This window comes from Diospyros lotus, chromosome 11 (genome assembly GCF_014633365.1).
Source record: "Diospyros lotus cultivar Yz01 chromosome 11, ASM1463336v1, whole genome shotgun sequence".
Classification (NCBI taxonomy): Eukaryota; Viridiplantae; Streptophyta; class Magnoliopsida; order Ericales; family Ebenaceae; genus Diospyros; species Diospyros lotus.
In genome coordinates this window covers 3,989,112-4,013,192 of record NC_068348.1, presented here as the reverse complement: position 1 = coordinate 4,013,192, position 24,081 = coordinate 3,989,112, and the positions used below count along the sequence as shown (strand labels likewise).

General features: G+C 33.9%; 2 protein-coding genes across 2 annotated transcripts in view; both read left to right on the top strand.

Annotated features, from left to right (window-relative positions):
* The window catches only part of LOC127813144 (mitochondrial inner membrane protein OXA1-like), a 28,845-nt gene extending 27,245 nt beyond the window's left edge, over nucleotides 1-1,600 (top strand). The window contains exons 8-9 of the mRNA XM_052353941.1: nucleotides 742-796; nucleotides 938-1,600. Of these exons, the coding sequence (XP_052209901.1) occupies nucleotides 742-796; nucleotides 938-1,209 (327 nt within the window). The 3' untranslated portion in view covers nucleotides 1,210-1,600. The remainder of the gene's footprint in view (nucleotides 1-741; nucleotides 797-937) is intronic.
* Nucleotides 1,601-8,939: 7,339 nt separating this feature from the next.
* LOC127813062 (long chain acyl-CoA synthetase 4-like) lies at nucleotides 8,940-23,272 on the top strand. The gene is made up of 19 exons (XM_052353787.1): nucleotides 8,940-9,179; nucleotides 11,237-11,300; nucleotides 11,406-11,495; nucleotides 11,921-11,977; nucleotides 13,803-13,851; nucleotides 14,006-14,082; nucleotides 14,382-14,421; nucleotides 14,501-14,595; nucleotides 15,831-15,998; nucleotides 16,148-16,258; nucleotides 16,340-16,427; nucleotides 16,807-16,873; nucleotides 17,380-17,455; nucleotides 17,557-17,674; nucleotides 20,987-21,232; nucleotides 21,326-21,465; nucleotides 22,029-22,211; nucleotides 22,377-22,496; nucleotides 22,972-23,272. The coding sequence occupies exons 1-19, from the start codon at nucleotides 9,028-9,030 to the stop codon at nucleotides 23,005-23,007; spliced, it is 1,977 nt and encodes a 658-aa protein (XP_052209747.1). The 5' UTR covers nucleotides 8,940-9,027; the 3' UTR covers nucleotides 23,008-23,272.
* Nucleotides 23,273-24,081: the final 809 nt, after the last annotated feature.

The following is a 24,081-nucleotide window of genomic DNA, read 5'->3' as shown; positions in this document are numbered from 1 at the left end:
ACATTCACTGATTCACAATATCAAGTATACCAGAACAAGCAGCATGTTTCTATAGCACAATCATGGTTAAATCAGGTACCTGTGATTGGTCTCTCACCTTAGTGGTGGTGATGTGGAATCGGTGCCCTAATGTCTGCCATACTGGTTGAAATAGAAAAGTGGAGTCTTAGTTTTGAAGTCTCTTTGGGGTACTGATAAAGGGTACCCTATTAAGGACTGATTGCTTGTGGGGTAGAATTTTTTTTTTTTCCTCGTTGAACATCTGTGGCGAGAAAAAAAAAAAAAAAAAACAAAAAGGAAAGGCCCTGGATTGGGCTTTTGAATGGGAAAATTGCTGTATGTCAATCAGAATAAAAGGATAGGTGGTACGGCTGATTACCCGCCATCCCCCACCTTGAGACTAGTCTCCCACACCTTCCTTCTTGATGTTGGTAGGAGGAGATATACACATCTGTTATGCTGCAGCTAATAGCAAAGAAGAAAAGGGGAAGGGAAGACTGTAAAAATGTGACCCACCCATGATCTCCTGCAAAGCATGGAGCCTCTTGCGATAGGGACACCCTTTATGGCTTTCTTTTTTGGTTTACATTCATTTCATTTTGTTAATATTAATCTCTCCGTCTCCCATTTTGACTTGCTTCAAGTATTGTTTATGTAATTGGAAGTTATTTCACAATAAGCAGTTTGTGTTCAAAATTAAAGCAGGGTCTTTGACATGGGAAGATGTATTTATTTCTGCAGGCCTTGTTTTGTTATTGGGTTACCTCCAACGTCTTCTCACTAATGTATGGTTTAGGTGAGTCATCTTAAGTTCGATTTCTTAATAATTCTTGTTTCATCGCCCTTTTGCGCTTCCTGAGCCTAAATAACAGGGAGCTTTTCCAGCAATAATATATGCAACTTTCTTCGTAATATATGAATACATCTTCATTTACAGTGCTCAAGGCCCCCGGGGTGAAGAAGTTCTTGGGTGTTCCTGTGATACCCGCAGCGCCACCCTCCAAAACTGCCGAAAAGCCGTTCTCTTTCCTTGAGGCGGTCAAAAAATATGCAGCAGCACAGGCTGCACAGCAGGTCAACTCATCGCGCCTCCAAGCAGCACCAAAGCCTGCAGCAGATCACAGAATACCTTCCTCTGCAGTTCTTAGTCAGAGGATTAAAAGCTTAGAAAAGAAAGTGAAGGGAAGAAAGAACAACAAGAAGAGGTGAGATTTTCTTATAAATTAGTTGATCCATCCACCTTACCAGTTGTCTCCTTAGTATAATTGGCCATCTTAGCAAATTTATTCCTTTCAGCTCTAGGGATAAGAGAGAGGGGGGGAGGTTTTCCCAAAGGTTTTGTACCTCTTATAAGATTAACGTATCAACTTTAATTGGTATTTATTAGGTGATATTTTTGACATCTCTAGTGTGTGGGGAGATGATTTTGTACTGAATTAACGCGGATAGATCAGAACAACTCTCTCTCACTCACTCTCTCATCACACACACACATATTTTTGACTGTACAGTATAACCTCTCTGTGTAAGTTTTGAGTTGTGAAAAGTAATTTCTTGAATAACAAAGTTAATGTAATGTACAAAAAGTACTTATTTGCTAGTCTTCACAAAGTCTCATATTTTTTACTGTACACTGTAACCTCTGTTAGTGGCAATGATAGTGTATTTTGTGACTACCAGTTTATAGGGTATAAAAATGATTCTCCACTAGTCATCACAAATCCCTGTTCATTGGGAGCATCATCCCCTTTAACCCATTAAGGGTTCAGGGCGATTCTTTTTCCTTTTTTATTTTTTATTTTAAGCAAATTAATTGCACATCACTTCAACTTTAGATATTTGGTTTTGGATATTTTTTGTCTTTTAACATTTGCCCAATTGATTTTTAAACTTTTTAAAATTAGTTGCCATATCTCTTTTATATATTTTTGAATTTTGGATCTTTAACTTGGAACGTTTTGTAAATTTTTATTTTTTTTATCAAATTAATCGCTAAATTTGTTTGAAATGATTAAGATTGATTTGGCACAAAATAAAAATTTCAAAAAGTGTGTAGGTCAAAGATTTAAAATTGAGGAGTGCACAGTTAAGTTAGTAACAGAGAAGAAGTGTTGGGATTGATTAAATGAATTTAAAAATTGAAATTATAGTGGAGCTAAATCGTCATCAAAGGTGAATAACCGACAAAATCAATCAAATCCTTTGAATGTGGCTTAGAAGAAGAAGAAGAAGAAGATATTCTAAGTAAGCTATATATGTGGGTGGTGGTCTATGAAGTAGAACCGTGTTAAATTGGGCGTTGCTTATGAATTTGAATCAGAGCTGTAATGTGATGGGTGATGGGTCAAGCAAGGCACTGTGCCGACTGGCCAGTAGTCCCATATCGTCTAGATTACACATAGACTTATCATCTTCAAGACCCAATCCTACGATGGGATGGATTGATTTGAATGGTTTGTCTTTTGTCTTCTACTTCAAATAAAAATAAATAAAATACTAATGTACAAAGTCACATCCACATGGGCTGAGTGATTGTGGCATTGTCACATGTCTATGCCTAGAGAACAATTCATTGTCACATGCAAAATGTTTAATATTTGAACGGCAAAACTCATACATTTTTTTTTTGAATTTAAACGTCTTATCATTTTTTTAAATTTAACTTATTGAATGCTTAATTTTTATAATTTACATACATTAATTACTTAAATTTTATTTAAAATAATACGTGAGTCTTTAGCCCCCCTCTTTTCTTTCGTCTTCCTCTTTTGAGTTCAGCTATCATCTTTGTTATAATCTTTCGTCTCTTGTTAACCCAAACAAAAGAACTAAGTTTGCCATCAATCGTTATAATCTCGATCGAACTCAACCTTTTTTTTTACTTTGATGAGCAACTTGCGAGTCACAATTGACCCTTTTTCGATTGGTGACTCGCGATTGACCCACCATTCCCTTTTTTTCTTTGTTCTTAATGACAACTCGCAATTGACCCACCTTTCATTTTTCTCTTTGCTCTAATCGGTAACTCACAACCTATCTATTTGTGAGTTATTTGTAATATGACAGTCATTGGGCGTGATGTTTTGCTGTTTCGTTTTCACGTATTTAATAACACGTCTATTACACGTTCAATACTAATTAGATAATTAGGTAGTTAAGAAATGTAAATTATAAAGTAAAGATTAAGTATTCAATAAATCAGATTTAAAGTGCAAAAGAATAATAAACTTTTCATATAAGTTTAGCCAAAAAAAAAAGAAGTTTACCCATATTTCAACCATCATCTCAGTTATATTTTAATTGAAAGAAGAGGATCATGAGGAGGCATACTTAACACTCACTGTAAGATAGTATAATTATTAGACTTGCTAGTTTTGTGGGATTCCCTTAAAATTTTAAGTTTTGTGTGTTGTAGTTGTAGAATTAAATTTTACTTATTCTATTCTTGACCCCATATCTTATACCTTAGGCCAACCAATAATAATAAGCAAAATCATTCATAATGCAAGCGCCAAACTCTTATTATAACAATAACTGAACCTTATTTTCTTGTTACAACAAAAGAGTAAGAGAAATAGTTAAAGAAAAAAAAAGGAAGAATAAACTTTATGACAGATATGTTGTTGAGTATGTTTTTCTTTTTCATTCTCCCTCTTTTTTTCCCTAAGCCACGAATATTGAAGAAATCCCATTAGTTGGTTGCAAAAAGTGAATTCCCCCACTTTAAGAGTCCCCCACACACTGTCCTGCGCACATATGAGGGGTAAATCACGATACACGGCGACTCCCTAGACAGGAGACACAGTGTATGATACCCACAAAGAGCCACCTCTACAGGAGAGTGAAACTCTCACATTCTGGCTGCCATGACTCGAACTTGCATCATTGGCTACAATCTGCTATCCAGATACCAACCGTGCTACGCTCATGGGGCAAGAAGAAATCCCATCAGTAATTGGGCAAAAAGAAACCTTATTAGGGATGGAGTTTATCTATCTCTTTTTCATTTTTTCTTTTGTGTTTTATTTTTGTATTCTTTACTAGTATCAATATATATTTAGGTTTTTCTAACAACTTTGATAGAGAATCATAGCCGATAAGGTTTCTTTCAACCTCATTAGTGAAACCCTATCACCCTTTAGGGTGAGAGAAACTTATTGACAATGAAGAATTCATCTTTCTCTTTCTTTTCATCATTATCTCATTCTGTTTTTATGTATTTTATCTCTCTTTCTTTTTAGTTACTTTGGTCATTACCGGTGGTGTTCGGAGACTATTGTCGTCTCTTCAACCATCACTAATAATCTTTTTTGTTTTTGCATTTTTCTCTTCAAACCATGTATGACGGAGAAGAAAGGAAAAAGAAGGTACACATTATTTGGAAGATTTTGAAATGAATAACAAAAAGTAAGAAGAAAGTGATACAAAATTAATAACTTGAGATTGATGTCATTTCAATATATCAAGAGAGTATGTTATTTACCCTTAGGGCATAAATCGAGCGATCGGACAAGCGATATGTCGAGTTCATACTGGTGGGTCGTGAGTTCGATTCTCGTCATGTTTAGTAAGGCAAGATCTTACACCTGCGATTTACGTTCTTTATTAAAATCGAGGGCACAAGCGACAAGAGACGGGCATCCCAACAGAGTATGTTATTTTATCAAAATTCAAGTGTACAATGTAATTTAGCTTAATTTCTTTAGTACATGACATTCAAACCATCCTGAACGGATATATTTGTAACATTGAATGGACATTTAATATGAAATAAATACCCATCTAAAAGTTAATGCAAACGTCCTTTTCAACATTTTAATTATATCATTAGCTTTTAAAATTTGTATTTCATAATAAATTAATTATTATATTTTATTTTTTTTGTTATCATAATTACTGAACTTTAATTTTTGTTAAATTTAATTTATCTTTTTTATTTTTTATGAAATTTCATAAGGAAAATTTAGAGTGTCATATATTAGTATAAATCCTAAAAAACACTTTATATTAAAATTAACTTAAACGTCACAAATAGATAATTTTGAGATTTATATTAATATATATTATGTAAGTTTTCATTAACAAACTTTAATGATGAAAGATAAAAGAGAGATTAATTTTTAACAAAGATTAAAATTTTGTTTCTATTGTGATAAAAATTAAAGTATATTAATTTTTTAAAAAAATATAAAATTGGTAGACTAACAATGTAATTTACCCATATTAACATTTCTATGGCAATATTATTATTGTTTATAATATGGGTGGTTTCTAATAAATTTAAAAATAAAAATAAGTATAATTAACTAATTATTAAAAGAATAATACTAAGAGTCATGTTGCTTCCTTATTAAACGAGACTAATGAACCATGTATTATTATCTCATTTATCTATCTTTTTTTTCAATAAAATGTGACACATCAATTATAATTTCTACCATTATTCTTATTAAAAGAGTTGTTTGTTCATAATTGTCGTACTAATCAATGTAATGTGATAACATACCTAATATGGCTATTCTTGAATAATGTGCCTAACAAGACATGTGCTGGTTAGGACATATGATGGTAACATATCTTTAATTCTTTCTCATCTCTCCTCTAATTAAAATAAAAATAAACAACTAGTGATGGTAGCAACCATTGGGTTAATCTGTCATTTGGATTTGTGGTCACACTTAGATGTAGAAAATTCAATAACTGGAAACGCCAAAAAAAAAAAAAAAAAAAAAAGAGAGAAGAAGAAGAAAAGTTAAATTATGATGATTGGATCATAAGAAAAGAAAAAGGCTTAATGCATTTTTTAGTCTATAGACTAATAAAAAAAATAGCTTTAAAAATATTAACTAAATTGTACTCACTATTTATCATTAGACAAAATAATTTTATACACTTTTAGTGCATGCCTTAACCAACGTTAATTTTATCTCGTCACGCTGTCTCGTCACTCTTCAGCACTGTCACATCATCACATATACACACACGACTTAATGCATTTTTTAGTTCCTGGACTAATCAAAAAAATTATTTTAAGGATATCAACTAAATTGTACTTGTTATTCATCCCTAAACAAAATAATTTTATACACTTTTAGTTTCTGACTTAATCGACGTTAATTGAGATGTTAATTTTGCCTCGTCACGCTACCACGACACTCATAATATCCACGTTTGCTATCCATATTTTTATAAAAAAAAAAGTCTCCACAATTAGGCTCCCCGACCATGGCCATGGCTGGGACCGGGAACCTAGCGGTCGGGTGGCTGGCGGCCATGGCCGTCAGTTGTTGGGGGTCAGGGAACCCCAAAACCTTGGTCCCCAACCCCTAGCTGTTCCTCGACCGTTAGGGGTTGGGGAGCTCAACTGTGGAGACATTGTTGTTTTTTTTATAAAAATATAGTTAATAGACGTGGATATTATGAGTGACGTGCTAGTGACATGTCAATGACATGGTAGCGTGACAAAGCAAAGTTAACGTTGGTTAAACCAGGGACTAAAAGTGCATAAAATTATTTTGTCCAGATAAACAATTTTTTTTATTAGTCCAAGGATTAAAAAATGTATTAAGCCGTGTGTGTATGTATGGTGACGTGGCAATGTTGAGGAGTAACGTGTCAATGACATGACAACGTGACGAGGCAAAATTAATGTTAGTTAAGTCAGAGACTAAAAGTGTATAAAATTATTTTGTTCATGACTGAATAGTAAGTACAATTTAATTGATATCCTTAAAGTTATTTTTTTTATTAATTTAAAGACTAAAAAATGCATTAAGTCTAAAAAAAAAAGAAAAAAAAAAGACAAGACACTCTAAAAGAAAGCATAGGCAGGGGGCAACAGCACGCGTTCAGTTGTCACAGTGAGAAGTTTTTTAAATATAAGAATATTTATTTATGAATATTTAAATGTAATTAACTAATGATAGAAAAAATTTGTTAGACAATATTAAATCTCAATAATATTCACTGTATTTTTTCAAATATCAATAATCATTTTTATAATTACTTTAAACCTCACAAATGTCATGTATAATTTTCCCTTCATAATTTCATTAATTGATTATAAGAAAAATGAAAATAATTAAAATAAAAACATAGTAAAACATAAGGTAACATGATTTAGTGACTCGGGATATGTAATTAATATAAAATAATTAAAATTTATAAATTTATATATTTAGAATCCTATCTTATCCCCAACTTTCTTTTCTATTTAAATGTTGAATCGTATTGTCTGGTAAAATAAAAAGACTATTTTATCCCTTTATAAGGACATGTGATTGTTTTTTTATCAATTTCCCTAAAATTCTTGTCTTCCTCTTTTCAACACTTCAATTGCTTAAATAGATCAAACTTCAATGGAGAGCTAAGTATATTTCAAGTTGGGGTAAATAGATCAAACTTCAATGGAGAGCTAAGTATATTTTAAATTGGGTAAATTGTACACAACACCCTGATGTTTGCCTAAAAAGCGTTAGCTAAGTTTGTATTTTCAAAAATAACATAAATCTCCTTTAAATTTATAAACAATGCAACACATAATCTTGTGTAGTTAAAAAAAAATATTATTATTTTTAAATTCCTAAAATACGTATCTATATTTTCTCTTTAATATGTTTATATAAAACAAAAAAATAAAAATAATTTGCTCGCCAATCACTATTGTTAGCCATAAATGTCTACGTTTCAATTAAAAAAAGCCAAATATATAAAAAAAACTATAGGGAAAGACGAACACATACTTATTGTTGGAATTCATTGCTTTTATTGTCATTACACCATTAACACTTTGTGTGACCATTATTTGTGATCACATGTCGAATGTTCAATCACCATAAGGTGAAAATTCACTAGAATGGGAAGAGAGATGATGCATGAGGATGAGAGATTGTAGAAAACCTTGTTACAATCATTGATAGTCAACAAAAAAAGAAAAGAAAGGATAACAATGACAAATAGAGAGAATGTCAAATGAAGACGAAAAACTAATGGGACAAGAAAATAAAAGAGAAAGAAGAATAGTTTAATATAAAGACAAAATAGTCTATTCACTTAAATAGTACTTATTGAGTATAAGATTTTATTATGATAATTTATCTATAAAATTCAAATTAAGTCATTCGAATGGGAGAATGGATAAATTTATTTTAAAAATTCAAATAAAAAGTTATATGATTTTTTTTTAAAAAATTTAACAAATATAATAAAAATCACTTTTATTTGAAATATTTTTTAGATTTAATTTTTATCTTAGTTAATAAATGTTATCTTAGTTTATTGACAATAAGGGAGATTATTAACATTTTCCAAAACATAAGTGATGTGTACAAATATTTTATAATTTTTTTGTATTTATTATTATGCAAACATAAAAAAAAAGGTAAATAGTATTTTCAAAAAATATTTATTTCGAAGCAAATGGAGTCATATTATTGTTCCAACTTTCAACATATTTTATTTTTTCTAATTTTTGTGCCATCAAAAACTTGATTGGAATTGCTAAAAAATAATTAAAATTTTAGGTCCCATTTATTTGTTTATTTTATTTCCATAATTACCCTTGCTTATTTTATTTATTGGTTTGAATAGGTTAATATAGTCAAAGTTGTGTTCTAAATATAAGAATTAGGAGTCAATTATAATTTTTAATATTTTTCTATAAATAAAATAATTATTAAAATTATTAAAACTATAGGATTAAAATATTAATTCCATGTAAAACTGGTAATTATTTTCTTCCAAGAGGGGGGGGGGGATTACTCAGCTGCTCCGCAAACACCACGGATCCGTAAACCCGACGTTATCTGACCGTCGAATATTACACTCTGTAAATTGGCGGTGATGATCAGATCTCTCCGTTTCTTCTTGACCTAGATACACCTCAGCGGATCATAACTCTCAGGTCTACTTGCGCCATATATAAATTATCAGCTCTCTTAGATCACAAACTGGAATTTCAGAAAGTAAACAGATAGAGAAGCAGTACATTGCCATAGAGAGAGAGAGAGAGGGAGAGAGATATTGGAGATGGCGGAGAAGAGGTTTGTGATAGAGGTGGAGCCGGCCAAGCCGGCCAAGGAGGGGAGGCCGTCGATCGGACCGGTCTACCGCAGTGTGTTCGCCAAGGACGGGTTTCCACCGCCAATTGAAGGATTGGATAGCTGTTGGGATTTTTTCCGGTGAGCTTTTCGACTTCTTGAATTTCGTTTTCATGTTCGGTGAACTCGGAAAAAATGCCTTTGATTCATGCGTTCGCATTACGGTTTTGGTGCTCCGGTTCTGCTGATTGTGCGAAAGTGAAACGCTTTTTTTTTTTTTAAAAAAAAAAAAAAAAATTTGTGGGTGTCTTCTTGTGTGGTTGCGAAGATGATGTTTATGTTCTGTTCGCTGTATGTTTCCGATGGATTGTACGTTATTTTTAATGGTTTGCTGAGATCAAAGTGAATGAATTTGAGTGTCTCTACTTTTCAATCATGGTTAACCTGGTAGAACCAAATTAGATTTTGAGTTGACTTCGGGCACTGACATGTCTACAATACTCAGAACATCTAGATTAAACAGGCTCTCATGTACACGTTTCCGTCATCATGATTGTAATTTTGTTGTCAAGCTTTCAACCTGAAAATAGTTCCAGAATCGTTGGCCTTATGTCCTGTTACAGTGTGTTTGGGAGGGGATGCTACAGGAATGCATTGAATGTAAGTTGGTGAAGGGGTTCCTTTATCGTTGCCACTTTTATTTTAATTGCAATATATTGCTTATATGGTATAACATACTAAAATTTCATGCCTAAATTAAATCACTTGATTTGTATGCATAATCATCATGCCAAAAACTTTGACAATTCATAACTCTCTTTACAAGACTCAACTTCATACTAACAACATATCATTAAAAAACTCTTAACGTTACCCTCTTGGTAATTTAAATTTAAATGAAGCATTTGGCAATTTAAATTTGGCTGACTGACTTAGTGAGATTAGGGTTCGTGATTGTTGTGAAGTAGAAACATGCAACTTGAATTTATTAGGCTAAGTTTCTACCCAGTTCGTTTCTCTCTCTCTCTCTCTCTCTCTGCATGAGCGTGCGCGCGCGCACACACACACAAGGCCAATTTAGACCAAAATCTCTAAATTTTATTTTTGCTGTTAATAGTTTTCATATCCTAAAATTACAACAAAATTCAATCCTTTAATGTACTTCAAGTGCCTCATAGGTTTACAAGGTCTCAATCTAGAAAAAAAAAAAAAAAAAAAATCCCTGGTACTGACAAATTAGAGGAAAATTACAGGACTATCTCTCTCATAAGCTAACAATATATTGATTATCAATGTGATAGCAAATTTTATATTTGAATCATAGAAAATGAAAGCTTTTAGCATGTTTCGCCATTGGAGAATCCTTTTTTTTTAGGTTGATGTGAGAGCATATTCACATAGATCAGTGGGAGATGAGCCTGTAGGTGGTGGCCGGAGGGCCTTTGCCTTCAGAGATTTCACATGCCAGCAGCCTGCTGTGTGTGAGTCTCACACGCTGGTAAACAAGTCATGCATGTGAGCACATGAGCCTTACCTCTGCTGACTATTTTGTGATCCTTGCTGTTTCATTTGTTTTTCAAAGCATTTTTTGTGGGCTGCTTGTTACATTTGCCCAGTTTCACTGTGTTCTTCTGTTCTTTTGTTATTCTGTAATTTCTTTTGTTTTTTCTGTTATTTCTTTTGTTTTTTTTTTCCTTTTCTTCAAAATCCTTTTGCAATTTTATGTTTTCCAGTTAAGGAGTTTAAGTTTGTGTTTGTGTGTGTCTTTCTGTTTCTGAAACTAATTGTTTATTTTCAGTGTTTTTTATATGGTGTTTTCTTCTTATTAACTTACATGGTAATATTTCTTGTTTACTTCCAACTAATTCATATTATTTTTAGTGTTATTTATTCTTATGTGGTGAAATCTCTTGTTTATTTTCAACTATTTTATATTATTTTCAGTGATACTTCTTCTTTTATATTATGAGTTTGCATTTACCTCTTTATAGATGTGTATTGAAATGATGGTGCATAAGTATTTTATACACATTTTAAATAAATGTGTGCCTCTCACCTTGGCTCCAAGCACCCTTTGCCCTCAGTGTGCCTTGTGCCTTTGCCAACTATGTTTACTAGTTGACTGCCTGATATAAGAGCAGGTGCTTATTGTTAAAAGAAAAAGAATGTTTGATTGCTATCTAATTTTCCTGTTACAGTATGTCTGTGGAGAAACATCCTGATAGCCGAATGCTTGGTCGCCGAGAAATTGTGAATGGGAAGGTACATATCACAACAAACATCTTTTGTGTATTTTGTTTAACTTCTATCATTTGCAACTTGTTTTCACTTTACCTAATGATTACATTAATTGGTTTTTCTTTGCAGCCTGGAAAATATGTCTGGCAAACTTACAAAGAAGTATATGACTTGGTGGTGAAAGTTGGAAATTCTATTCGCAGCTGTGGCATTGAGGAAGTAAGTGGCAAAATTGCTAAGCTTCTTCTTCTTCTGCTTCTTCTTCTAATTTGTTATCTTATTTATGTCTTTTCTTGTGCTGCTTTGCTTTTTGTACTATTGTTTTGAGTATCTTCTTACTCCCCCCTCTGCATTTGCTATTATTACCACATTTATAGGTTTCTTTACTTGTGGCAACTTGGATTTATATCTTCCTTGTTTATCTATAACTGTTCCATTTGACATTTTTTATTGCTAACATTACTTTGATGTATATATGTGTGTTTTGTGAAGCAGTTAAATTTTATGCAATACCATGAGTCTTCACATCTTATATTCCTCTAGTATCATAAATGTTGCATGCCCCCTAAACGGGAGGGCGGGGAATTGAAACAATATATGTATTATGAATCTTACCATATTGAATTCTTGACTTATTTATATAGGGAGGCCGATGTGGTATATATGGTGCCAATTGCCCAGAGTGGATCATAAGCATGGAGGTATTCCTTTTTTCTCCATGTTTCAACTTCATGCTGTTTTCTCTATCTTCGTGGTATTTTTTATTGTTCTTGGTTTAAAATAAATATTATATCAACTGAGATCAAACACTATGTTAGTGGCTCCAATGTTGTTGATTTGAGTTGAAAATGTTCAAACTCTAAGATGAACCTTTTTACTTTAATTTGCTTCTTTGTTTGCTATAACTTCCATATATTAACTGTGTCACCTTCTCTGTCTTTTTTTTCTGTAAATGTGTCTGTCTTCTTTGTCACATTATACTTGTTTCAGCCTCTTTATTTTTCCAACCAAAGGAAAAGCAGAACAACACTCACAAGCCTTAATCCAACTAGGTGGGGTTGGCCATGAATTTGAGACCTCCAACCTTCTCTATCTATGGTCGTATCATCTGTAAAGTCATTATTTTCTACGTCATGTATATGAGTTTTTTTACCAAGTTCTCTTTGGTCTTTTTCTATCTTTTTTATAAAAACTTCCTTTATTTCATTTTAGCTGCATCCATTAGCCATTAGTCCTTTTCTCACATATCCAAACTGTCCTAAGTGCTTCTTATCTTAAGTAGGCGCCACTTTAGCATTATAATATATAATCTCATTTCTTATTTTGTCTTTTTTATATCACATTTACTACTTCATTCTCATATCAGTTACGTTCATATGTTTCATGTGTTAGCTCTTAAATGGCCAACATTTTGAGTCATACAACTAAGATGGTCTTATAGTTGTCCAATATAACTTCTCTTTACTTTAAAGGTATTTTAAGATTGCATAAAATGCTGGATGCACTTCTCTACTTTAACCATTTTGTCTTGATTCAATGAGTAATATCATCATCAATTTCCCCTTCTTTGACCATTGATCCAAGATATCTAAACTAATATTTTCTTGGAATAATTTGATATCCAAGTATCACATCATTCACGCTTTATTTTGTTGAACTTAAATTTCATATATTCAGTTTTCAACCCATGCAACTTAAAACCGTTGGATTTTAAGGCCTTCCTCTATAATTCAAGCTTAATATTTTTACTTTCTTTTGTCTCATCCACTAAACAGTTTCAGATGCAAATAACATACATGAAGGCACCTCTTCATGGATGTCCAAAATCTGAGCTTAATGAGATTAGGATGTTACAGAGGTTAGAGGATGTGTGGCCATACAAGAAATGAGGTTGTTCATAATAAAGTTGGAGTGGCTCCTATTGAGAATAAGATGTATGAGGCACAATTAAGTTGGTTTAAGTTATGTGACAAGAAAACCAATGGATGCTCATGGGAGCAGAGTGAATGGAATAGAATAAATTTGTAATAAAGTGGTAAAGGAAAACCAAGTAAAACTAAGGGAAACTCTTGAGTATGACATGACTTGTAATGACTTTAAAAAAGACTTAGCTATAGTCTTATAGATAGATGAATGGTGAGCTCAAATTCACATTGCCAGTGGGATTAAGGCTTGACATGTTGTCGCCGTCATCTGTCAAATTCTGTCCCACAGTAGATGCTTGCTTTCTTTTTTTGCCCCCTGCCCCCCCCAAAAAAACAAGTTTGTTTCCTTGCTAGTGATTTTATGGTGGAATACTTTTTGAAGCCAATGTGGATGGTTTTTGAAGGAATGAGGAAAAAAAGGAATGCGTGTAATGCTTTTTCTATAATCTTACAGAAAGACATTGGTTTTGCATGCATGTTTGGTCGTGTTTCCCTATATTGTTCCCCTTTTATGTTGATAGTTCCTGCCATTATTGTTGTTATGAAACATGTACTACAGATTTTTCCATATCTTGTCTTGTAATACTAAAAAGTAATGCAGGCATGCAATGCTCATGGTCTCCATTGTGTTCCTTTATACGATACCTTAGGTATGTAACATCTCTTCTTTGGCATGGGTCTAAAATGGCATTCCGTTATTTTTTTTTGTGCCAAACTTCCTTTCTTTGTTTCTTTTTCTTCCGAGTAGTATGAGGACATTACCAATAAAGTATTTCACTTTCTTTTTTTTTTTTTTTGGTTTAGGTGCTGGTGCTGTTGAATTTATAATATGCCATGCAGAGGTTACAATTGCTTTTGTGGAAGAGAAAAAAATTCCTGAGGTAAAAATGTTCTACATTTACAGTTGGATTCTTGAATGGGGTTATAATGAAACATGCATGGATGTATTTTTAATCTCTTCTGATAAATATGCCATTATTGATGCCAAAAAATGGAGCATTTTCTATTTGAGTCCATATGCTAATTGATACTTGAACAGTTAATTTTCTGGCAAGTTGTTCTGGTATTACTTTTTTGTGATTAGTGCTAGGATGGTGGCAATAGGATAGAATACCTTATGACATACTAGAATTTCTGGAGTGTCTAACCTTATCCTTGATTTATCTTTGTGCTTTTTCAGGTGTTGAAGACTTTTCCTAGCACAACTAATTATTTGAGAAGTATGTTCCAATTGGTTAAAGTATTTAGTTTGCATTTGCTTTTGGAACCAGGATATAATATATTCTTCTTGTTGTTTAGCAATTGTGAGCTTTGGCAAGGTTACTCCTGAACAAAAAGAAGTAGTTCAGAAGTTTGGTCTGTCTATATATTCTTGGGATGAATTTTTGTTATTGGTAAGGACTTCTGGTGCTCTGTATTTCTTCTCATATGTAGTCTATTAGTAATGTTTGTGCAGTTTGGGTTCAATAATGCCTTTACTGTAACTCACGAAATTTATTATAGGAAAATTATTCAAATGTGAGTATTGATGCATTGTTTGCAAGTTATTCAAATGGATGTTCTTTGATACTTTTTTCGCAAATGGAAGTTGATTGATACATTTTTTTTTTCCCAATCTAATGTGACAGGTTGTTAATGACTTACTGTATGTTTTGATCCAAAAGTCATTGTATTGGGACTTTAATGGGCTTGTTACTCGGCTATTAGAGATTTGTTTGAGAGATTGGTTAAATAGAAAAGAAAAATAAACAAAACTTATAAATTGATGTCAACGGAAAACTTATATTAGAAATTTGGAAGCTTGTGTAGAAATGGGTGGTTGGTGGGCTTCTTGTTGGTTCTCTATACAAGACCTAAGCACAAAACATGCATGTAGAGGTAATCCTTCCAGACACACACTTAATAAAGTAAAATTCATTATTTGAGACAATCTTCGTTCTACTCCTTTTAGATAAAATGTACCATGGAACTTCTGCAAAACACCATTTATAAAATGCATTAGTCGTTAAATTAGACTACATTTAGTCAACTTCATTAGGACAAATATGAAACATCCTCTATCTATATCTACGTTCTATGGACTTCAAGTCCCCCTTCTTGAGTTGCTTAGAAAGATCATTGATTTTACATTTGAATGCCTCAGTGCCTAAAATATTAGACTAAGGAATATAAACAACATGTTCCATCAGGAATTCCATTCAAGAGATTTTAGATGGCAATGGCATATTGTAATGCTTAAATAATTCAGCCAAATGGACACCACTGTTGTGGCCTTGGAGCCTTTGCTTTTACAGCAACTGGCCTCAAGCCAAGAAATGATATTGGTTAAGAGATTTTGGTCAAACTTGCATATGTTAAGACAACAACGATAATTTTGCAGCATTAGTTTGAAGTCACTCTCTGTATGACAAACTTTTCTTCTTTATCACATAAAAATTTGCACAAGTATTAAAAGAAATATGCATCAGACGCATGATTATGATTGCTCAAGTATCCATTAGAAGACCACTTCTTTGTCAATTTTTATTTTTTGGTAAAGCCAATGTGCTGTCCTGTTTTATTATGTACCTTGTCATCCCATATTACTTCATTAATTACTTCATTAAAAATCTGCCCACCTGTTTTGCAGGGAGATAATAAGAATTATGATCTTCCAGTTAAAAAGAAAAGTGACATTTGTACAATAATGTATACTAGTGGCACGACTGGCGACCCAAAAGGTGTTATGATTTCGAATAATAGCATTGTTACTCTTGTAGCTGGGGTGAAGCGCCTGCTAGAGAGCGTTAATGAATCGGTAGGCACTTAATCCAATTTACTTCTTTACCTTTTTGGTATAGAACGTGGAAATTTTATGTTCTCTAGTGTAGAGATAGAGCTATTTGGAAGGTAATTATTGATCCATTTATGTGAAATTTCTTACACAGCTGTTTTACATTTTTCCAGTTGCATGCAAATGATGTATATCTTTCATATCTTCCTCTGGCACATATCTTTGATCGGGTGATTGAGGAGTGTTTTATCATTCATGGCGCCTCAATAGGATTCTGGCGTGGGGTAAGCTGACAACTAATTCCAACCTCCCCCCCCCCCATGTTAGAGCTTATTGTAACAGTTTGTAGTTTATTACACATTTAGGATGTCAAATTATTGGTTGAAGATATTGGTGAGCTGAAACCTACTATTTTTTGTGCTGTACCCCGAGTTTTGGATAGAATTTACTCAGGTATGCCTTTTTATTCCCTTGATATGCAAATGTCTTCAGATAGACTTGTGAATTTTTTTAATCAGCACCAATGATGGGTATTGAGTAACTTGTAGTAATAAACTAAAATGAAACCTAAAAGTAGTCTACATCAGAAGATATTAATTTGTAGCCTGTCATGCAGTAATAAAGAAAAAAAAAAAAACTCGTCCTTTCTTGATTCACATTTTAATTTTGTTTCAGGGAAGACTACAAACCCAAAACACAAAATAAAGAGGGCATTATTAGATGTGAAGTTCTTTTGTTCTGTTGCAATTATCTATCCAACCAAGCATCAAACATATAGAATGCTTCCAGTTATTTTGCATGTCACTCTTATACATCCTGTTGTCATTTTCAGGTTTGCAACAGAAGATTTCCTCTGGTGGTGTCTTAAAACATACTATGTTTAACCTTGCATACTCATAGTAAGTTGTTTATGTTTAACTTGTTAGTTGAAAAGGAAAAAAAAAAATATTGATGATGTCTTGTTGAGTCACTATGCACGCGTCAGTTGCTTTAGATATCTAGCTTCTATTTTTATTTTTCAACCATGCCAACTGAAGGCCATTTTCCACTTAAAAGAAAATGATTACTACCTCAATTGGATTAATCAAAATCATGACTAGATATTGTATTTGTTCAAATATTTGTTTCTTTTCAGTTATTGTGGAATAATTTAGCTTTTCTAATTTTCTTTATCAGAGTATGTTTTTTACCTTAAAATTGCCCTTGAAGATCACCCCTTCTGTTTATGTTTCACATTGTTTTGGGACTAAGTTTATGCTTCAGTTTTCAAGTATGATGTCATCCTTCATGCATATGACACCAAGAACCAAGGACTTTTTCTCAATTGTATTTACTTGTGTTGTAGACTTAAAACTCATCACACTTCTTTATGCTGTCTAATTTTTATGTGTTAAAAATACTGCAGCAAAAATCACAAATTGAACAAGGGGAATACACATGCACAGGCAGCTCCGCTTGTTGACAAAATTGTTTTCAGTAAGGTGGTGAACACATACTTGTGGAAGCTTCTAAATTTCTATTTCCTGTTTTGCTTTGCTAACGGAGCTCATTTCTAGAACTTATCATATTTCTCCGCCCTTAGGTAAAGGACGGGCTAGGGGGAAATGTACGGATTATTTTATCTGGGGCAGCACCTCTTGCCACCCATATAGAAGCTTATCTAAGAGTCGTGTCATGTGCTCATGTTCTTCAAGGATATGGTATGTAATCCCTTTAAACTAGGACATACACTTTCATGTTTATATTGTTTCTATTACCTTACTGGCATTGACTTAGCTATTTTGCAAATTTCTCATGTCAAAAGTTCTGAGTAGGATTCAAACCTATGACCAATCACTATCCTAATTTCGTACGAAATACAACATAAGACATACAGGTGCCAAAGGATTAGGCCTGATGACGCCTCTCTCCCCTAAGCATCAGTATTGACATGTCGACGCAATGATGTTCATAAAAGGCAAGTCACAGCATGATAAAACAATACTAATCTTTGTTTCAAAGATAATAAAATGGGTGGTGAAACATCAATTAGAATTAAAAAACAGAAAACGAAGATATGATAACATATTAGTCACACTATAAGGTTGCTTCGTTGCAATTGGAAGGTCATATCATATGTTTGAGTTGTGGAAACAATCTCTACCTGAAGCAAGGGTAAGGCTGTGCAAAAATGACCCCTGGAAAGCAAGAAATTTGTACACTAGGGACACCTTTAACCTATTAGTCACAGACCAACTGCATTCCATCAAAATTAATAAAAACCAAAAAAAGAAAAAAATTATTAGAGGAACCTCACATTTTCTTTGGGTAGTACAATTGACTGTGAACCTCATGCTGGGACTTGAGGAACATGAAGTCTATAATGCATACATTAGAATATCTTTGAAAAAATAGTGGATACATTAACCATAATATCCAAAGTAACAATATCCTCAAATGTTAAATTCAACTGAGATAAAAATAAATGCAAGGGCCCTAATGATGTCCACTGTTAGTCCCCCTTGATTTAAGTTCATCTCTAAGCATCTTATGGTGCACTTGAAAAATGTTAAGTGGAATGGCGAGCTTATTGCTCAATGATAGTTATTCTGTATGTACAAGTAACATATATCCAAAATATTGCATTTTATGTATAAATAGAATGGCTTTACTCGCAAATGTTTCCAATGAATCAAACCAATCTCATATCACATGGTTCAGTAAACAAGATGAATATGGTGCATAAAGCATGTATCCTCCAGGGAACCATTAATCACAATAAACAATTATCAAAACTATAATCATCTCAATCGGCATTCTTTTGTTGTTTGCACATTCACATCTTACTAGAGTGCTTCAAGATAATACTTGGGTCCATATCTGCAAGTCTTGATGGAATCACTGTGAGCGCACCTGCCCTTCTCCCAATCATTGGGAAACTAGAATCAACTTTGTGCCACATTAGTAGTTGGATGCCTGTTAAGAGTCATCTTGGCTCCAATGTAGTGGATGGTTTTGACACTAGAATGGTCCCTTCATACCACATATCCATTCTAAATTATTTCTTCACTATAATATCAATTTTCAAAATCATGTTAATTTATTTTAAAAATTTTAAGATGTTGTATAATGTCCAAATAAAATTGAGAAATTTCACACATGCACGAGAATAATTTTTAAAATAGATGTATCTCAGAAATAACCATGCACCTGATACGTGAATGCTGTTATCCAAGAATATAATCCAACAATAAATCCTATATTTTGGGTTCTAGGTAGCCTCACCACAAACACCCTTGCCTTAACAGTGTCGCAAAAATTGAGTTTAAACTGTACAGCCCATGTTCAGAGATCAGACCCAAAAAAAAAAAAAAAAGAAATCAATGAAAGGCAATAGTTAAAATGTTACAGCCCTGTGAAGACTCAAATGAAGCTTTGCTCCTTTGGATCTTGAAGTTTCAGCATTTTGAGGACAACCTTATTGTTCTCCCTTTGATATTTCCGGGAGTATGCCAAGCTTGTTCTTGAGAGTTATGAGAATATAGATTTGAGTATTCCTGTGTGTGCATGCCTCTTCTAAATTCTTTTAGAACTTGATATATTGAGATTTGACCTTGATAAAGCTATATTAGGGTAGGACGTTCCTCTTCAATGACTTGATTTGCCAGTTTAATAAAAACTTGCAATCAATCATGAAATTTGGGAAACTGTCATTAGGGCCTGATAATCAACTAATCAACACATTAGTTTGGCTGTCTAATGGGGCAATCATCTGTTGAGTCAACACATGAATTATAGAGATGCAGCATGAAAACTAGATTGCAAGGGAGAGTGACTGTTCCTCAGAACAATTGACTCTTGGTCCGACTTATCATGCCTTTATGTCAGTGAGAGACTTTTCTTGGAAGTTTGACTATAGGATTCAACAATTGATTGATGGTCATCGGTGTTTCTAATGACCATCAATTGATCTCACTGGTGGATCCATTGATGGTCCTTAAGCTTATGGGGTACATCTTGAAACAGAAAAATAGAAAGCACAATGGACCAATTGTTCATCCAAACAGTTGATTGTTGGACACCAGTACGCCTGATCCTGAAATTGTCTATAGGGTAGTCAATTGATCTAGTCAACTGATGGGTTGCCTTTTCTACTCACCTTTTTACTTGAAAACATAATGAGCCAAAAAAAAAAAAAAGAACAAAAAAGAAAACATGGCTTTGGCCCTTGTATAGTTGTCAAAGGTGCATTGAAGCACAAAGAGTGCTTGGGGCGTAGGCACAAGGTGAAGCATGAGCCTAATGCACATGAAGTGTGCATTTATTCAAAATGCCTATAAAATACTTATATTATTTTCTTTATACCGAGAAGTAAAAGTAAACTCATAAAATCATGAATGACTAATGACCAACACTGTAGTAATTAACAACTAATATGATTTAAACCACTATAATGACAACTAAAATTATTTCAGTGAAGTCCTGGAACACTAAACTATCAGCATGAAGCATTGTTTCAAATTTCAAGTTTCAACACAAGGAGACAAGTTCAACATAGAAGTAGAAGTAACATAGAAGTAGTTTACTGGAAAAGGTAACTGAAGAAAAAACAAACAAAAAAAAAATTTAGAGAACAGAGCCGCAAAAAATTTTAGAGAATACAGTCCTTTGCATGTTGACAAGATGCCTAGGTAGTGTTGGGCATGCAAACAATAGTAGCCTAGAAAATCATAAATATTATTCTGGAATTAAGATATATCAGGATTGCATTATTGTCTACTGTGATTAATTGGTAAACAAACTGGATATGATCCATAACTACTGTACCAACTGGATATGATCCATAACTACTGTACCAGAAGTCATGGTTAGCTGCACATTTACTGTGTTTCAGCTGAGAAATGGCCAGAATATGGCAATCAGATCATGGTGATTACTACTAATTGACATCAGTTACATCTTCCTAGGTACCAATTACAACAGATTAAGCGATCTCTATTTATTATATTTGTTCTTTTTTATCTGTGATTTAGGTCTGACAGAAACCTGTGCGGGAACATTCGTCTCACTACCAAATGAGACAGATATGCTTGGTACCGTGGGTCCTCCAGTACCCAATGTGGATGTTTGCCTAGAATCTGTTCCGGAAATGGAATATGATGCCTGTTCAAGCACTCCACGTGGGGAAATATGTATAAGGGGTGAGACTTTGTTCTCGGGATACTACAAACGTGAAGACCTCACCAAAGAGGTTATGGTTGACGGTTGGTTTCACACAGGTTTGCACCAGCTTCTTCTTCTGAAATTAAGTTGTATTCATTGACTCATAATTTGTTCCCTTGCTCAAACCTGCTCCACAATTTTTGCTTTAGGGGATATTGGTGAGTGGCAACCAAATGGGACCATGAAAATTATTGACCGGAAGAAAAACATTTTCAAGCTCTCACAAGGAGAATATGTTGCTGTTGAAAACTTGGAGAATGTTTATGGGCTTGTTCCTAGTCTTGACTCGGTATGTTTTATCAACTTATATAAATACTTATATTTCAAATGTAATTTCCTTCGCACTCTCTTTGAGCATTGGAGTGACCAATAAAAGTATGAGCTCAACAGCCTAAGTTTTAATGGGTATTAATGCTACTGATAGCATGGCTACGCTGTCCTTCAAATTCTATCATGTTATGTTAAGATCAGAGAGTGATTTTGTTCAATGAAGTTTCCTTCTAGTACTTGTTTGACTCCAAATATATACAAACAAGTGGTGTCCTTTTGTTCCTTATATTGGTTCTGTCTGTCATTTGTCTTGTTGCTTGGTAGGTTACCATCACGTGCTTCTATTGGTAAGAGTCTCTCTCCCTCTCTTCCTCCCTCCCCAATTGGAAAACATTCACTGAGAAGTTATTCTTTCCTTAACAGTCACTGTTAATTCACTGTTATTACACATACACAGATTTGCTGAGAATGTTTGTACGTCTTACCTTTGCTCCTTCTGGCTTGTAGTAGGATAATCAGACCTGTACATGTTTTCTGGAGCATTGAAATCGTGTTTTGATTCTGCCTGTCTTCAAATTTCAGATATGGATCTATGGGAACAGCTTTGAATCTTATCTCGTTGCTGTTGCTAACCCAAGTAAGCAAGCACTTGAAAAATGGGCTGCGGAAAATGGCGTGCCTGGGGATTTCAACTCCCTATGTGAAAATCCCAAGACAAAAGAGTACATACTTGGAGAGCTTGCAAAGACTGCAAAAGATAAGAAGGTCGGAGATTTCTTCGATCTTTGAGTAACTAACAACATTATTTTGACTTTGATTGGTGGGATAATGCTTGTCATATTTTAGGGGCGTCCAAGATGGGAGAAATATTTTTGACTTTTGAAACGGAAGATTCAATGAGAATTTCTTTCTTTTGCTACTCTTTTGCAGTTGAAAGGCTTTGAATTTATAAAAGCTATTCATCTTGATCCTGTGCCATTCGACATGGATCGCGACCTTCTCACCCCAACATTCAAGAAGAAGAGGCCGCAGTTGCTTAAATACTACAAGGTACCGTGCCTCTTCATTAATCCCATGTGCATACTTCTGTACTTTGTACAAGGACTTGCAAGGATAGTATCACATGAAAATTGCGTGCTAATTGAAGGATAGTATCACAAGGACTTGCTAAGATAGTATCACAAAACTAAATTATATGAAAATTGCTTGCTAATGCTATAGTATCACATGGTATCGCATTGAACATAATGGCCCTATCAGAAGATATTAGAAAAACTAAAAGTGTAGGGTTTTTTCTTTTCTTTTTTTTTTTAATTTATGAGAACTTGTAGACGCTACCTGTGAAGTTTTGCACCTGGCAAATTCATTGGACATGTAATAACCCATAAATAACGCACACCAAATAAGCACACAGAAATCTGCAGGCCATTTGTTATTAGTATTTACTTTTGGTGCCAGCTGCTATGACTGTAATTATAATACTCCTGTTTTATAGTTACGATTAAAGTAAATATGTGTGGTGCAGAGCGTGATCGACGACATGTACAAGAGTATAAAGTAAGCCCCGCGCACTCACGGTGTGATATGAAGGGGTGGTGTTGGGAATCAACAGCCAGCTTCTCTGCCTTTGCTCTTTTATTATTATTATTATTATCATTATTATAGGACGCCAATGCAGGTTGCACTGTATGCTTAAATCTACCTTTCCTCTCAAATTTCTTCATTGGGACTGTACATATATAGTCTCAGCTGTATGCTCAGATCGGATCGGCCTTAGTTTATTTATTCATCTCCATAGAAGATATGGTAATGCTATTATTAATTAACCTGCAAGGTATAATTTCTTAGTCATCTGCTACTGGAACGATACAATACAATACAATACAATACAATGGAAGGTACTGTACTTTTGTGATGACTGTTGATTACCCATTGATAATAAAGCCTCGATTTCACCCTCAAATTCATTGGTCACAAGTCACTTCTACGCTTACACTATTTGTACGAACAGTGAGGAGTTGATGTGCCGTTTAATGGCCCCGTTGGATGAAATGCTGTTGACTCTTGTAGGATTTTTGTTGATTTTTTTTTCCCTTGCATATAAAGGAAAACTCATGTCACGGCCTTTAATCGAATATGGTTAGCACACTGGTTATATAGAATATGCGGCGCCTTTAAGCCTTTGCCAGCCTGTGCATCGTATCCGGTGGAGATACTGGGGATCGATGTTTTTGAATTTTAAATCTCTCTCGTTGCAGATTCTTTCTGTGTTCCGAGCTTGTAGTTTGTTGGAAAACCAACAAAGTAAGAAACTCAGAAAAAGGGTAGGTGCTAGCATTTTTGGTGACATACCAAATTCTACCAGAGAGGAAAGTAGGAGATGGTAGGGCAAGCTGTGAGTGTGATCTGGTCGCCTTACCATATATTTCCATGCCCTCTCTCTTGACTTCCACTGCTCCACCAGGACAGAAGATGCTAATTTCATTTTTGCCCCACAGGGGGAACCTACGGTCTGAGACTTTGGACTATTCCGACGCATGTTTTGTGAAATGGTTAATGCATGCTTGTTATGGAATATTCCTCTCTCTGTGGGGGTTCCCATGTGTATTTGGCCATGCTGGTGATGGACGATAGT